This window comes from Parasteatoda tepidariorum, chromosome 5 (assembly GCF_043381705.1).
Source record: "Parasteatoda tepidariorum isolate YZ-2023 chromosome 5, CAS_Ptep_4.0, whole genome shotgun sequence".
Taxonomy (NCBI): domain Eukaryota; kingdom Metazoa; phylum Arthropoda; class Arachnida; order Araneae; family Theridiidae; genus Parasteatoda; species Parasteatoda tepidariorum.
In genome coordinates this window covers 76,569,751-76,585,345 of record NC_092208.1, presented here as the reverse complement: position 1 = coordinate 76,585,345, position 15,595 = coordinate 76,569,751, and the positions used below count along the sequence as shown (strand labels likewise).

Below are 15,595 nucleotides of genomic sequence, written 5' to 3'. Positions count from 1 at the left end.
TTTTCAAATTGTCTTTTACGACTTTTCTTAATTTATTTAATTGTATTTGTCTTTTTTAATTCAGTTAAAAGAAATAGAACAGAAGTTAACTCATTTAAAAATGAAAGAGCATTTCAAGAAAGACAGTCTTCCGCATTCCAAAACAGGTAAATTTATTTGAAAAAAAACTCTGCCTACAAACATTCTTTTATCCATATTTAATTTTAAATAATAATGCAATATTCATCGTTTAAGCTCTTTATTATCACATTTTGTGAATAGAAAAAACCAAGTAAAAGTTTTCAAATGCATTACATTTAAACGCAGTGGCCAAATGACTTGTCACCTACCATGTTTTGCTCTAAATTTTACGCAAGTCGTAACAATCAAAAACATTAATATCTTTAAAAAAAGTTTATGTCAAATTAAAGAGTTTGATTAGTCAAATTTAAGACTATTAGAACTTTGTAAAACTCGTTGCTTTTGTTTTATGATCTCATTAACGAAAGATATCAGTGAGTTTAAAAGATACTGTGTTGCAGATTGTGTCTAAGTGACAAAATTGCATCACGAAAGTTTGTGACATTTCAAAACAACTGAAAATAGCAAACTGAAGCTTGATAATGATATATAAAGCTTATTTAACTGAAGGTAATATCAGAGCTTCAATATCACAGGGACTCAATAAAATTACAAACCGAGATGGCAAGAATTAAAGTGGATTGTGCATAAAAACAGGACATTGACAACTACAAATTGCATAAGAGTTAAATTAAAATTTAGAAGCAAAGATCTCTCACAGAACAATTCGAAGAGAACTTAAATTTCTATGACTTGAAAATTGAGAAAGTAACAACTATTTTACAGAAAGTAACTACAAGTCATTTGAAGTTCACATTGATGTAAACAAATTAAAGTAACAAATATAATCTAAATTATACATTTAATCTAAATTTGCAAATAATGCTTTTTATAAAATAATTTGAAAAATATGAAAAGGTTAGCCTAAACATACTTTAATTTTAGTATGAGATATATAAATTGAACTCTGTTTAAATTTTATAATCTTTTTATAATATGTAAACATCTAGCTACATAAAATAAACTAAAAAGTAATAATTACAAGCCACGATGGATGCATTAGTGTAACTCTGTCTCTATCATTGATTTCCTTTCTTCTAAACTAATTCAATTCTTTTATTCCAAATTACTACATTCTTTTCTTTCAAATTATTTTCTGCTAAAGTCAATTTAGTTGGAATTTGGACCAACTAAAACCTTTGGCAACGAGAGAAACTTGAAGACTGAAAAAAAAAAGAAAAAGAATTAAATGCTAAATAATTCTACGAAAGAAAAAATTAATGAAAACAAGGATGGGAAAATTACATGTACCAAGTCACCAAAGTTGTTAGAATTTAAAAAAAAAAAAACTAATATCCAGTAATGTGCTGGGAATCATAGTAAAATGTTTTAAGCACCCAAAACATTTGTTCATTTTGTATAAAAAGTTCTAATAATCAGGGACTGACACCAATGTGAAAAACAGAAAACTCAGTTCCCTGAGATAAAATAAATAATACAGCTTCGAAAGTACTTACAATATGCACAATGATATACAGCGTGTTCATTGATAACCACCTTTAACATGAATATAGAATAAGAATTATAGTGAAGTAAAAAAAAAGTTCCCCAAGTTTGACCATCTTTTAACATGAATATAGAATATTTGTAGTAAAAAAAAAAAAAAAAAAAAAAAAAAAAAAAAAAAAAAAAAAAAAAAAAAAAACTACCACACCACAGTTTGAAACTTTTGTTTCTCTCACTTTAATATTAATATTGGATTTAAAATGACAATACTTTTCAACAGCAATTCATTCAAAGATTTTAAAAATAAATATTAAAATGTCTATTTACTCTAAAAAGTCCGTTAATATTTCAAGCTTACTAGGTGTAATTATAATTAAAATAATTTTAAAATATAACAACAATAAGTGATCAAAATAATAAAATGATTTTAGCCACTATATGCATGGTATTTGGTAGCACAGTGCCAGGTATAATTATAACAGTTAATTATGATGATAGCCCAAGGTCAAGAAAACTGAGATAGGCACAGTAGGCCTCAGCCCTCTATGGGCTGTCGCGCCGCTGAGTTTAGTTTTTAATTATGATGATTAATTATAATTAAAATAATTTTAAAATATAACAACAATAAGTGATCAAAATAATAAATTGATTTTAGCCACTATATGCATGGTATTTGGTAGCACAGTAGCAGGTACAATTATAATAGTTAATTATGATTAAAATAATTTTAATTATCACAACAATCAGTGTGATCGAAATAATTAAATGATTTTAGCTTTCATATGCATGGTAGTTGACCCAGCAAGTAACTGTGCTATGCTGCTTATACGGCAGCATCGGTCCATTAAGGGTTATGACATTACAGTACATCCTGTAAAAACAAACTTTCTTAATTCAAAGTTTCCCTTTTCCATGCATCCAAAATTATTCCTTATTTAATATATTCAATGTTCAGAAAATTATAAATTTAATTCTCACTATTGATTGTACTAATTTCTCATTTTTAGAGAATTTTATACACTCAAGTGCCAATATGAATGATCTCACAATTAATTTTTCTCATCCTCAAAGCGAAGATGAGGGCATCAAAAATAGTTTCAATAAAATGGTAAGACTATGCTTACATTCCAAACTAACTTCAAGTTAATGTAATGTTCATTAGAATAAGTGTAATGTAGTTATCTGGTATACTTTTACCACATTCTAAATGTTTACACTGGTTTCCAAGATCTTTAAAATAGTTTTATAATATTACATAATTTTAAGTAAATATCTTTAAATATATTTCTAATAAAAAAAGTTATTTTTGTACTAAATACATATGATTATTGTTCATTTTATTGTTTTCAGTTTTGGTTCCATTTTTGACCCCTTTTATATATTTTTTTCGGCTTGGAAATTTGTATACATATAGAATTTTTGAAGCTGATCTCAAAAATATTGATAATATAGAATAAATAAATAGTGATAAGCATTTATATTTTTGTGAAAATGGCTCATTTGCTGCCCTTTTGATTCACTCGTCAAAGGCTATTAATGGCTTTAACTCATCTCTTATTTGTCCCAGAACAAAATTTTTAAGTTAATTATATCAATTAAAAAATCATTTATTATTATTAAAAATATGCTTTAATTTAAAATAAAATAAAATATTTGTGTATAAAATTTTTGGAAGATATATATATATATATATATATATATATCCTCCAACTACTGCAGAATTTTCGTATAATAATTTTTTTTTTTCTCTTGTGATTACAAAGGTATTTTTTCAATATTTTAATTAATTGAAATTAAATGAATTTTTTCCCTGTGTAAATAATTTAAACAGATATATTAAAGGTTAAATAAACAAGTCATTATGCTCAAAGGCTTTGAAAAATATTTTAGAGTTTTATTTTTAAAATTTCAGTTTTAGTTCGCTATCACTGATAAATATATTTTGCACATAACTCAAATGTCGGAAGGTGTGCATGCAACAGTTCATTAAACAATGCGTCCTTTTTTAAGACATTGTTATTTTGTTGATAATTTTAAATGCTTAATTTTTTTGAATTATATATATATTAATGTTTTTTTTTAAAAATTATTTTATCAACAGACTTCTTCTACATCTTCTCCTGTTCCGTTGCCAAATATCATGAGAGCAGGTTCCAGTTCTGTCCCATCTAGTCCATCAAATCCTCGACATTTATCAACCAAACAAAGAAATAGTCTCACAGAAAAACCAGACATTCTAAAAATGGACTTAGCCTTCCAAGGTTATACCCCTAGTTCTATTTATCAAACGCAAACCTCTTATAGAAGCCAACAATATCCAACTTTTTCTATGAGATCGCCAACATCTTATTCATCTGCATCAAGTTCAGAATTTGGTGGCATTTCTGGTTTTGGAGATAAAGACAGTGCACTTATTCCTCTCACTGCTCCATACAGAAATAAGTAATTATCTTTTCAAGTTATAACTTATTTTTACATTATTAATGGGTAGAATAACAAAATAAATCATTTTTAGTTAATTTCATTTAATCCTAAACATATCTATTATTTGTGTAAATTTTACTTGATTACTATGTGGCACAGAGTTTATACTTAATTTTTGGAAAGAAAAATTCCCTTCCTATTCAGAGCCACAATTCTAAAAGAGAATACCTATATAATTATAAAATCACTGCTATATAATATCTAGTTTTGTTACACTGCACCATGATACACCTACAAACTGAATTTAAAATGTTCCTAATGATATTAAGAATTTAAAACTACAGACTGTTTATCATTAATTACCTAAAAACTCTTTCCTTTAGCAGTTTTTATTCTACACCTTAAAAAGGGCAGAGCGCTAGAAAAAGAAAAGGATGTCCCGCCTAAAAAAAGGTTATTGTTCAAAAATACTTGTATAACTTTTAAGAGTCCCAAAATATACTAAGTTGTTAATTTGTCATTAAAAAAATATTTTTTTTTAAAGATAATTAGGTTAAATTGAAAATAATTCCTCAGTTAAATTTGCATAATCTATAAATCAGTTTTAAAATGAGCGTAGTTCTCGAATTTTGAAAATGTTGCTTGTTGTTATAATAATATCCGGATTATAAAAATATCGGAATTTTAAAAACGATGTCGAAATGAATGGAAAAAAAACCCCGATAAGTAATCGTAATAACTGCCGAAAACGTTGGAATCGTAGCAAATCAAGCGCGTGAAAAAGTGATTACTAAAATATGAAATTCGCAGCCGTAACATCGTATTAATTACATTAGAATCGAAAAAAAAAGAAACCACGAAAAAATAGTCAAGAAACGACAAACAGCTGCTGATAAAACGGCCCATTAACGACGTGGATTTACGGTAAAATCGATCTTAATTGAGCAGGTCAAAAAGTGACTCCCTAAATCGTAATAACATCGTATAAAAATTATCAGAATAAAGGGGGAAAAAGTGGAGATGGCCGGAAACGACGTGGATTTACGACAGATTCGTCGCGAACCTTAAAAAGTGATGACTCAAATTTGAAATTCACGTGTCGAAATAACGTATTAAATATATCGGAGTTTGAAAAAGCACAAATAAAAAGCAGAAAATAAGATAAATAACAGCGGAAAAAACTATTTAAATTATCGGTATTTAAAAAGCAATGTAAATGGACAGAAAAAATTCTTAGTACTAGTTACAAGAGTGCAGAAAGTTTTCTTTTATCAAGATTTTGTGTTGGGATCAAATATTTTACATTATCTAAGTCTGTTGAGGTGTTGATGAACACAGCAACATTATTTCCTTACTAAATTTTTGTAGAAAAATCATAGAAATCAATATTTTAGTTAAAGGATTTGAATTATAAAAAAAGTACAATCTTTCATGTAAAATGAAAAATTTTAAATTCTACACAAGCTGACCCATTAAAAGTAATTCTAAATAAATTAAAATAGAAGGAACACACATAGAACATATTTAGATGCAATTGTTCGAAACACTAATATATATTCATTTCTATTTTTAGGTTTGAATCCACTTTAAACCTAGATGGATCAAATTTATATAGTGTTCCAACTCAACGCACAAGCCAAGCTTTTGACACCCAAGATGATATTTTGGCATCCATACCAATGTCTGCTCAGGATTTAGGACTTGTATCACGTCATAATAGCCTAGATAGAAACCGAAGGCACAGTATGCAGAAATACCGCATGTATATTGACAATAGCACTGAGCAATCAAGACCAAGTTCAGTTCAGCCTTATTCAGGTTATGACAATATCCTAGCTTACAGAGACCAAGAAATGTTTCCATACCAAGAACAACATCAGTCACATCTACCCTCCCATAGTTTTCACCATCCTCATCACTTTCATCACCACCGCCATCACGAAAAATCTCCTACAGAACATAAATGCCAAGAGAGCCAAAAGGATGCCAACTTGTACCATAAAAATCTAAAACTCTGTGCAAATGCAATGTTTGTGGGCAATCAGCCACACGCGGACAAGATGAAACATCACCACTATCAGCCACCCAAACAATTTCATCAGAAAACAAAACAGTGGACAGAGTTTTCTGCCACTGATTCCCAAACTAGGACTCTGAATTTAAGTGCTTATGATTCTGGACTTGTGTCACCACCTAGTGGGGCAGAAAAAAGCTGGCCTTCTAAACCACGTCATAGTGTTCAAACATCAGTTTCAATGGGAAGTCTGAAATCTCACGTGGGTCCAAGTCACCAGACTCCTAAAGTAGACATAGTTACTTACGGACATTTTCAACCTTATTGGGAGGAAACAAAACCTTATGAAACTTCAGACTTTTATAAATATAGCACCAAACACAGAAAGCAACACCAAACAGCTAGTCAAAATTTACACGCCAAATTAGTAGCCTGGAAAGCCAATCAATCTAGTGGGCAGTTCCCATCTGCAGCACCGCCCCTTATGTCTCCTGTTTTGGAGAGATCAAGAACAGCATCACCTGCCAGCACATCTCTTAGTCAACAAGATGAGAAAGAAAGATTGCCTTCTGATCACACTAAGTAAGTTGTTTCGTAATTGAAAAAAAGGCTGTCTTAAAAGAGATGACCCGTTTTCAATCTCACTAATTCAATTGTAAAATATGTTAAGAGACTTTATTAAAACTCTACCTTATCTAAGATAAAGTAATTATGCTGTGTTATAAGCATAGGGTATTAACCCTGTTATGCAAAATTGTTGCCAAGGCAAAAAGCTAGAGTTCAAGAGCCGTACACTTGAAGCAATGTGATGATATTAAACTATACATCTAATCTTGCCACAAAGAATTATCTGGTCTTTAGAACCGACAAATAACTTAAATATTTTAAAAGTTATTGAAATTTTTAAAAAATGGCCAATTTGTCCACCTAGATGAAAACTATCAAAATCACTGCCATATTCTCAATTTTTGCAAATTTTTATGAGCCCAGGTAATGCAGCATTGGAGTAAGTTTATAAATATTAAAAAATTAGACCACTAACGCTTATCATTTTCACAAAATTGTGGCTTTTCTCCATATCAAAGTTTTGCACCATTTTCTAAATAAGCGTAGATAGGCTAAACTAGACCCAACAGTCATGAGTAACATTTGCAAACTCACAGCAGTTATAAAAATAGCAGATTATTTGCAATAAAGCATTATTTCATAATACAATGCAGCCTTCGAAAAACAGCCTTAAAGAATTTAATTAAATTAATTGTAGAAATGCGTTTTTCAATCGGAAAATTTTTTAAAAATAGCTGCTCATGTTTTTATACATTTTAAGGCCGATTTTCTCATTCACTAAAATGTAATTTCTGCCACTAAGCTGTTCAAATATTAAATTTTACAGTTAGTTACATTTATTTCAAAATTAATGTAATAAATTGCACACATGTACATTATTTTATATGCACAATGGTAAAGTAATATAAGAACTCATTCACAAAGAATAGGAAAGAACAATTTTTAGAAGGAAGAATGAATGCAATTTAAAAAAAGTTTGAAACATAAACCAGTAATATATAATGTAAATAGGCAGCTTTTAAAGGATATTTTTTTAACATGACAATTTTTTAAAATTTCATAGTTTTACAACATTCTTCAATTTTAAGGTCTTTGTATGAAATAAAGGTCAAGTAGACAAATCCTTGATAAACTCATGAGTGATTGAAAAATTCTCAGATTCTAAGTACATAGGACTTCTGAATTATATAGTTTTATTATTATTTTTTTATACTCCTATTTTTGTACTGTATGCATGACTGTAGTGATATTTCTTTTAAAGCAATTAATTTTCCGAGTTTACAACCAACCATTAAATTCATAAATTACGAGCTCATGCTTTACACTTCATAAGTTTAAAAATAGAAGGAAAAAAAAAACCATTGTTGTGAAAATTAACCTCAAACATTTAATAAACTGCAAAAAAAAATTTTCCAATAAAAACGCAACTAGAGCTGCGATGGCTCAGTGGTTAAAAGAAACTTAGCTGTCGCGAAGGACAAAGGTTCGGACCTCAGTGGCGTTTTGTCCGAAAAGATGACCTTACGCTCATCACAATCATGCAGTGGGTAACAAAATTTTAAGCTTTAACTTCCATGATCCTCCTGGCCCTAGTGGATGGGCTATGGTAGGGATGATTTCACCAAGCCTGTCATATTATTTGTATCTATTATAATCTATTATATTAAAAAAGCATGATATTGCAAAGTTTCCTATGTTTTGTCACAAAAATTATTTGTTTAAAATTTTTTTCAGTAAGATTATTGTTTAGGAGACAAAAAATATTTTGCTCAGATTTTTTTCTCTTTAAAGATTTCAAATTTGAAATATAATGGCTTTTTGAAAAATGCATTTCTAGATTAACAATTTATATCAGAAATGTGTTTTTTAACTTTTTTAACTAATTAAATTTTATTATTTTTTGTTTAAAATAGGCAAGAAGGCAATACGATGAGGAGTAATGAATCACAGGAGCAAACTGCAGCTGATGCTTATGACAGTGAGATTATAGAGTGGTTCAACAAACAGGAGAAGGGGAAGAAAACTACTTTAGTGTAATTAAAGGTAGTTCTTCATTTTTTTAGTCTAAAGGTAGTTCTTCATACTTTAGCCTAATGCATGCCATCTCATCTTTTCTGATAGGGTAGATGAAAATCAGAAAGATTTCAAAGTACTCCAAACATAGTTCTGAGTTAATAGTTTAAGGGCTAACAGCAACAGTATTTAATTAAAATATCCGGTAGCCAGTAAATATAAAAATTACTGAAATAGCCTGACGTGGCACATATGCCAACATATTTCATGATAGTGATGAGTTAGTGCACAAAGTTTTACCAACAAATAGCAGATTTTTTTAATGGACATTACAACGATCACATGCCTGATGTCCCTTTAACCGCTAAGGTTGCATTAAAACTTTATCCAATTAATTATAGATTCATAGTATTTTTCGTTTATTTGTTCATTGTGGTATGTGGTTCTTTTATGTTACTGATTGCATGCTGAAAATTTATCCTATATAGGTTAACTCTGCACAGTGGTTACTAATTTGAAGAATAGCATAGCAACCTATACCTGAAAATGTCCTCATAGGGCTGCTTGGCTGGCTGACTATTAAGCACATTTGATTAAGCATACTTTTATTCATCAAAATTATTTTAACTTTGAATTTAGTAACTTAAAATTATTGTCTGAGAGGTGGTTGCTCAGGTGCCCTCCTCCCAATGAGGTTAAGCAGGTTCGAATCCTAGCGGTGGCTGGTTAACATGAATTCTGCTCCAAGCTTGCACCAACCACACTGCTGACATCATTTAGAGGTAGATGAATCCCTTTGCCTCCGGGCTAACCCTGGGAGTTTTTTTTATGGTTTTCCTTTCTATGCAATGCAAATGTGGATTAGTTCAATAAAAAAAATCCTTCAAGAAGGCTAGTTTGTCCCAATGCTCGATCAAGGAGTTCTCTTGTTTTCCGGTCTGGGTTCGAAATTTCAAGGTTAATGAGGTGAACATTGACAGTTGAAAACTCAGAATTGGGTTAAGGGCTGCTCAATGCTGATTATAAAATAAAAATACCAGCTTAAATGTGCATGAACAGTCAGTCCGTAATGAAGCAGCATTCCTGACAATGCACAAAGACATTTCTGACCATGGGTTGCTAAACTGACCTTCACTCGCATTACCTCTTCACCAAGTTTGTAACTACTGTGCTAAATCACCCTGCATATATTAAAAACATTATGTGAAAGGCTTTAAGTTCATAATTAAACCAGAAAGTTGCTTTTAATTATCTAATGTCAGTTATTATTTTCTTACAGATTTCATTGTGTTCAGACTTCAACCCATGTATATTATGAAAACTGAATGGAAATGGAAAATAAAAAAAAAAGTTTCAAAATGTTATTGACAATGATTATCAATGAAATCTTATCGAATTGTATAAACTTAGATTTTATTTATTAAATTCAAAACTCTTGATTAAAATAAAATGCTTAGTTATTTTATTTGTTCTGTGATAAGTCAATGAATAGTCATGATATTGATAAAAATGAATGCAATGTTGTACAGAATCATGTTGTATTTGATTAAAAAAATTAATAAAATAAGAGCAATAATGTTAAAATTCAAAATTTAAGTTGTGCAGTTATATTTTCTCTGTGATATTTAATGTTGTGAACATAAAATTTCATACAGGTACTCTACTTAATACTCTCTTTCTGTTTTGAAAAACAAAAGGCAAAACTCATTTTCCATTCATTCTTAGTTACATTAATGGATGGGAAAAAAATAGGATTGCTTTGCTTTTACAATGAAACAAGGAATGTGCAAATATATGTGTTTTTGAAAAATATAATGCATATCATATTTTTAAGGAAATTTGAAATTCAACATTACATTTATGGTAGGAACTTTGAATAGAAAATAGTTTTCATATCTTGCAAAGAGTGCCTAAAATTATGGAAATTGTACATAAAAGTTTTGTAAAATTGAAATTTATTTTGCATGTCTGGCAAGCATCATTTTTACAATAGCTAAAAAATAAAATAGAAATTACTTTTCTAATCAAGAAAAATTTCTTCAGAAAATTATTTGATTGATGAGGAGTGTGTGTTTCTAAAAAACCAAACTGTACATAAAAAATTTATTTTTACATTAAAAGATTTAACCAGACTTTAACAAATTACACTTTTAAGGGTTAAAAGCGTAATTGTATCAGCAATATTAAAAATAAAGAAAAATATTAGGTCTTTTGTTATTGCTGAATGAAAAAGTACAATCTGATGCAAACTGAAGATAACGAATTTATTGAACAGCAGTTATTTTATTTAAAGGCATTTTTTTTCCACCACTTTTAGTCATAGGAAGATAATTATAGTCTTTCTGAATTATAATTTTACTGTGTTTGTTTTTCAATTATTGTACAAGACTGTGTTCATAGTATGTAAAATATTATGTACATGAGAACTTACCAAATAAAATATTTCTCTCTGGATATTTTTGAAATTTTTATTGCACATTATGCTTTTTATGTTTATTGAAGATTCTAATTTCTTAGTGTAAAAATATTTAAAAAATAACGAGGTAATTTATTTCAGAAAAACTTAAACAATTTAAACAATGATTAGATGTCAAATATATTGTTAAAACTATTAACAAAGGGAAAATATAATTTTTTTCCCTACACTAGCACTATCAATAGAGGAAAAACACCATTTTCACCCAACAGTGGAGAACAATGGATAATCCCTACCGACACAACATTAGTAAGAGATATGCATTTTCTTTAATAAATATAAATTTCTAAAAGAATTTGTTTAAAATATTGGGGGCACTAACTTTTACATGAATTATCAATTTGCTGATATTTAGTAAAAAGAAAAACTTTTATGAGCAAAATTAAATGGATTATTGTGGTTATCCATTTTAATCATATCTAAAAAGAAATGAATTGCAAATGTGAAGCAAAATAATTAATAACAGCTTTATCACAAATATTAAGGGTGTTAACATAGTGGATGGAGGTTTATTTTTGTTGAGATGAGATGTAAGAGAAAAGGAATGTAAATTTTAAAAAGTGTTTTCTGTCTTATATCTTAACTGAAAATGTTATTATGACATGAAGTGTTTCTTAAAATTTAAAGAGAAAATTTTACAAATATAAAAAATAACGTCAAAATGAAATATTTTATGTATAAAGTTTTAATAAATCAAAGAAGCAATCACGCCAAAAAACACAAATGCCTTGGAAAACATTTCAAGTTCATTCACAGTTCTTGATTAAGAGTTATAACTAGGAATATAACTAACAGTGATTTGGCTGAATACCAAATATTCAATAAAAAAAACTGCTGAATACCAAAAATTTAATGTCAGAATAACATATTTTTGTTTTTAAAAAAATCATTAATGAATATTTCTACACATAAATAAGTTTAGTCATTATTCAAAATTAATCAAAACTGAGCTATTTATTGGTGTAGGGTAAAGGGAACAAATTATAACAGTTATCAATTAGAAATATTTAAGATAAATAAAAAACTGACTAACAATCATATAGACATAAAAAAACTGAAGTTGTAAAGCTGAAAAAGAGAAATAGGAAAAAAATCCTCTTAATTCTTAAAACTAATCTTCCAGAAAAAAAAAGTATTCATAAAATGTTAAAAGAGATAGAATCTACCAGAAACGCTTTTTAAAACTGCCCCGCTACTATAATAACAAAAGATTATTTACAAAAATGAAACGGAAAAAATATAAATCGATCTTAATGTTCGAAAGAAAATTTTAAAGAAAAATATTTAAGTTTTCCAATTACTGTATTTCTAAGAAAAAGCGAAGAAAAAAGAATCAAGTCTGATAGAAACCTACTTATTTGGCATTAAATAGTAAAAAAAACGTTGATAAAAAAGTTAATTAAAAAAAATAAAGCTAGCTAAAAATATCGATTTTACTTTTTTACAGCGCTGTATTTTTAGAAAAAAGTGGCAATAAAGAATAATGTACATTAAAAACGCTCTTTAAAAAATGCTGTGTCGAAATGAAAACAAGGATAAAAAGGAAAGGTAATAAATCAAAGGCATAAGAGAAACAGAATTTTTTTTTTTTTTAATTCTTAAAATATATCCTTTATGATGAAAATCACAGTTTTCTATGTTAACAGGTATCTGCCTTCCTTTACAGGAAAAAGTGACAATAAAAGAAGATAATCTATCAGCAGCCCTCCATTAAAATGACACAATATAAGAACAACAGCAAAAATGAAACAAAAAAAATGTTGACAAAATGATGAAATTGACTTGCTAGGATGTAATTTTAAAAAAATCAGCAGTAGAAAATTCATGGTTCAGTGTAAAGTAATCTAGTTTCAAATCTAGTTTTTCCATTTGTCTTCCGGAATATAAATTTGCAAGCCGTGTGCAAGTTTTAGAACTTACAAATATGTGTAAAAACTATTTTTAACATTTTTATTCTGAAAAAATACGATTTTAGATTTTCCATTGTTAAATCTATTTAAATTCCACACAAAAAAAAAAACTTTGAAAAATTATTTTCCAAAATTGTCTTGTTGTTTTAGTATCGAACGTTTGGTTAAACATTCGGCCACCTGATATTCAGCAAAATCAGCTAATTATTCAATATTCAGCAAAAGAGCCGAATATTTGTTACATCCCTAGTTGTAACGATCTTAGAGATGTTCTCACATGGGAAAATTATTAGGTAACATATAATGGGTATAATGAGAAATTATATATAATGGGAAATTAGGGTTTTTAGTAAATGGAAGACATACCTTAAGTTCATAATAGTTCGTATGAATCTTATGTGAAGTTTTAAGAATCAACAATAATCAAGATATACCTGAATTTTAATAATAAATTATGCTTAAATTTTAATAACAAAATAGTGTTAACCCTTAATAATAAAATATGCTTAATTTTACTTTATACATTTTAAATTTTGCTTTGATGCAAGTTTTTACACACTAAGTAATTAGCTGAAACTTTAACGAAAAAAATTCTTATTGCAACAATAATAGAACTATTTTTTAACTTAACTTTTTTCACATTTTCCTTATGGAAATAAATTCAGAAAAAAATTTACTGTTCATTTTATTGTTTTTGTTTTCAATACATTTTCATTTGAATGCTTTTAATTAAAATACAAATGATTAAAAATATTAAAGAATTAGCAGGAAAAACAAATAAGTAATCAATAGCAGTCAAATCACATCAAAATCAATATTCATCAAATTGTCATCAATTGACTGTAGTCACAGCAAAAAATATATTAACAAATTAATAAAATTCATATGAATTTACATATCATAATTTAATAGTACATACAATAGTTGTATGTTACTTAAAGTAAGTAATAATCAAACTTTAATATTAAAATCCTGGAATAAAATTGAAAAATGTATTAAAAAAAGTGTTTTGAAAACACATTTATAAGATTAAACATCATTGTAGCATTTATACAAATAATTAAAATGCTTTCAATATGTCATTTATTATCGACATTTTTTAAATGTACAAACTCCTTTTTTTTAAGAAATTTCAAAAACTTTAGTTAAATATTGTAAATTAAACAGTGAATCTTCTTTTGAAAAACATATTTTGCTTTTAAAATTCATAACACTTATAGAAATTAACATTTTTAGTATAATGTTATCCTACCATAAAATTTCCTCTTAAAGAATTATTATTATTTTTTAATACAAGAGTTCTTCGCTGGTAAAGGAGGAATTGTGTCTACCAATTACTTCAAAAACATATCTTATTTTTGAAATTTAAAATACTTTTAAACTAAGCCTATTATAATGTTCTAAAATAAAACATATTTCTTTGCGTATCTTATTGAATTTTTCTTTTTATTGAAAAAAAAAAAAAAGAGATTTTGCATGCATTTGCAAAAAATCTTTAGTCGTTTAGAGAATTTTTACCAAGAGAAAATAAAAAGTAGTTAACTTTTTGCATTCCTAAACCTATTAAAGTTAAAGTTAGCTCCTGTGAGAATAAGCCTAAACTGCAAAGTAAATTAATTTTAAACTAAATCAAAATTGAGTATACACTCTTTGATGAGTTGTTTCTACAATTTACGAATTCCCATAATTCCATAACTTACAAATAACATTGAACAGAAAAACTAAAACAGTTACGGTCAAACAATTTGAAAAGTCAATTACCTAATTCATAATGATTGTCACACATGGCCATAGCCATATAGATAACGTTCTCTGTACACTTTTTCTATGTCCCTAGAGTTCCGCCTCAGACGCCTTCCTAAAGGTTCCAGATCATTGTAGCATTTTGTGAAAACTCTATCCAAAGCTGCCTGCGCTTCTTCAGGCGTCAGATCTCTCACAGCTGCAACTGATGCAAGAGCCTTCTTCTTCACACATTCCTAAAAAGAAATAGGTCAGAGCGGATTATAAGAGATTACAAATAAAATTTAAAACGTCTATATAAATATCTAAAAATCTGCCATAAACATTTTCTAACTTAAAAATTCAAAACAAGCATATGTATTGGCTGTTTATGTTCGAGTAGAAAGATAAGTAAATGTTTATTAGCATTATGTGAAGGAAAACTAAACACAACTAGGCAGCAAAAATAATAAGTATATTTATTGTTTTCCAGTTATAAGAACAAAATTGAAAGTAATAAAAAGCAGGGAAGAATTATTAGATAAGTTTTGAACAGGATGAATTAATCTTCCAATATATATATATATATACAGTAAAACCTCGCTACAACAATATTTTGCGGACCAAATAAGAATATTGTTGTAGAGGGATATATTGTTATATCGAGGGCCCACATAATTCTGGGACGCAATAAGATTTTTTGAAATTTAATGTTATATATTCATTAACTATAAATATATTTATATATTATCGAAAAAATTAATTTGCAAAGTGTTTATTACGGTTAAGCATTAAAAACAATGGATATAAATACAGAACATAAGATTGTAAACTTACCTTAAAAAAACATTTTTATTGAAAAAAATCCGATATTTTTGTTTGTTTATTCATTTTTCTGACTGT

At 28.0% G+C, this 15,595-nt stretch overlaps 2 protein-coding genes across 16 annotated transcripts in view; one reads left to right on the top strand and one right to left on the bottom strand.

Annotated features, from left to right (window-relative positions):
* The window catches only part of LOC107451338 (FERM domain-containing protein 4A), a 135,830-nt gene extending 124,792 nt beyond the window's left edge, over nt 1-11,038 (top strand). For all 14 annotated transcript variants that reach the window (XM_043051979.2, XM_071180635.1, XM_043051975.2 and 11 more), the window contains exons 17-22: nt 65-146; nt 2,574-2,674; nt 3,668-4,008; nt 5,564-6,586; nt 8,485-8,614; nt 9,864-11,038. In XM_043051979.2, the coding sequence (XP_042907913.1) occupies nt 65-146; nt 2,574-2,674; nt 3,668-4,008; nt 5,564-6,586; nt 8,485-8,608 (1,671 nt within the window). In that variant the 3' untranslated portion in view covers nt 8,609-8,614; nt 9,864-11,038. The remainder of the gene's footprint in view (nt 1-64; nt 147-2,573; nt 2,675-3,667; nt 4,009-5,563; nt 6,587-8,484; nt 8,615-9,863) is intronic.
* The window catches only part of LOC122271266 (mitochondrial inner membrane protease ATP23 homolog), a gene marked incomplete at its 5' end in the record, with an annotated part of 22,814 nt that continues 7,354 nt past the window's right edge, over nt 136-15,595 (bottom strand). The window contains 2 exon segments of one of the 2 annotated variants that reach the window (XM_071180641.1): nt 136-1,283; nt 14,732-14,949. In XM_071180641.1, coding sequence (XP_071036742.1) covers nt 14,749-14,949 — 201 coding nt within the window. 2 annotated transcript variants of the gene reach the window in all.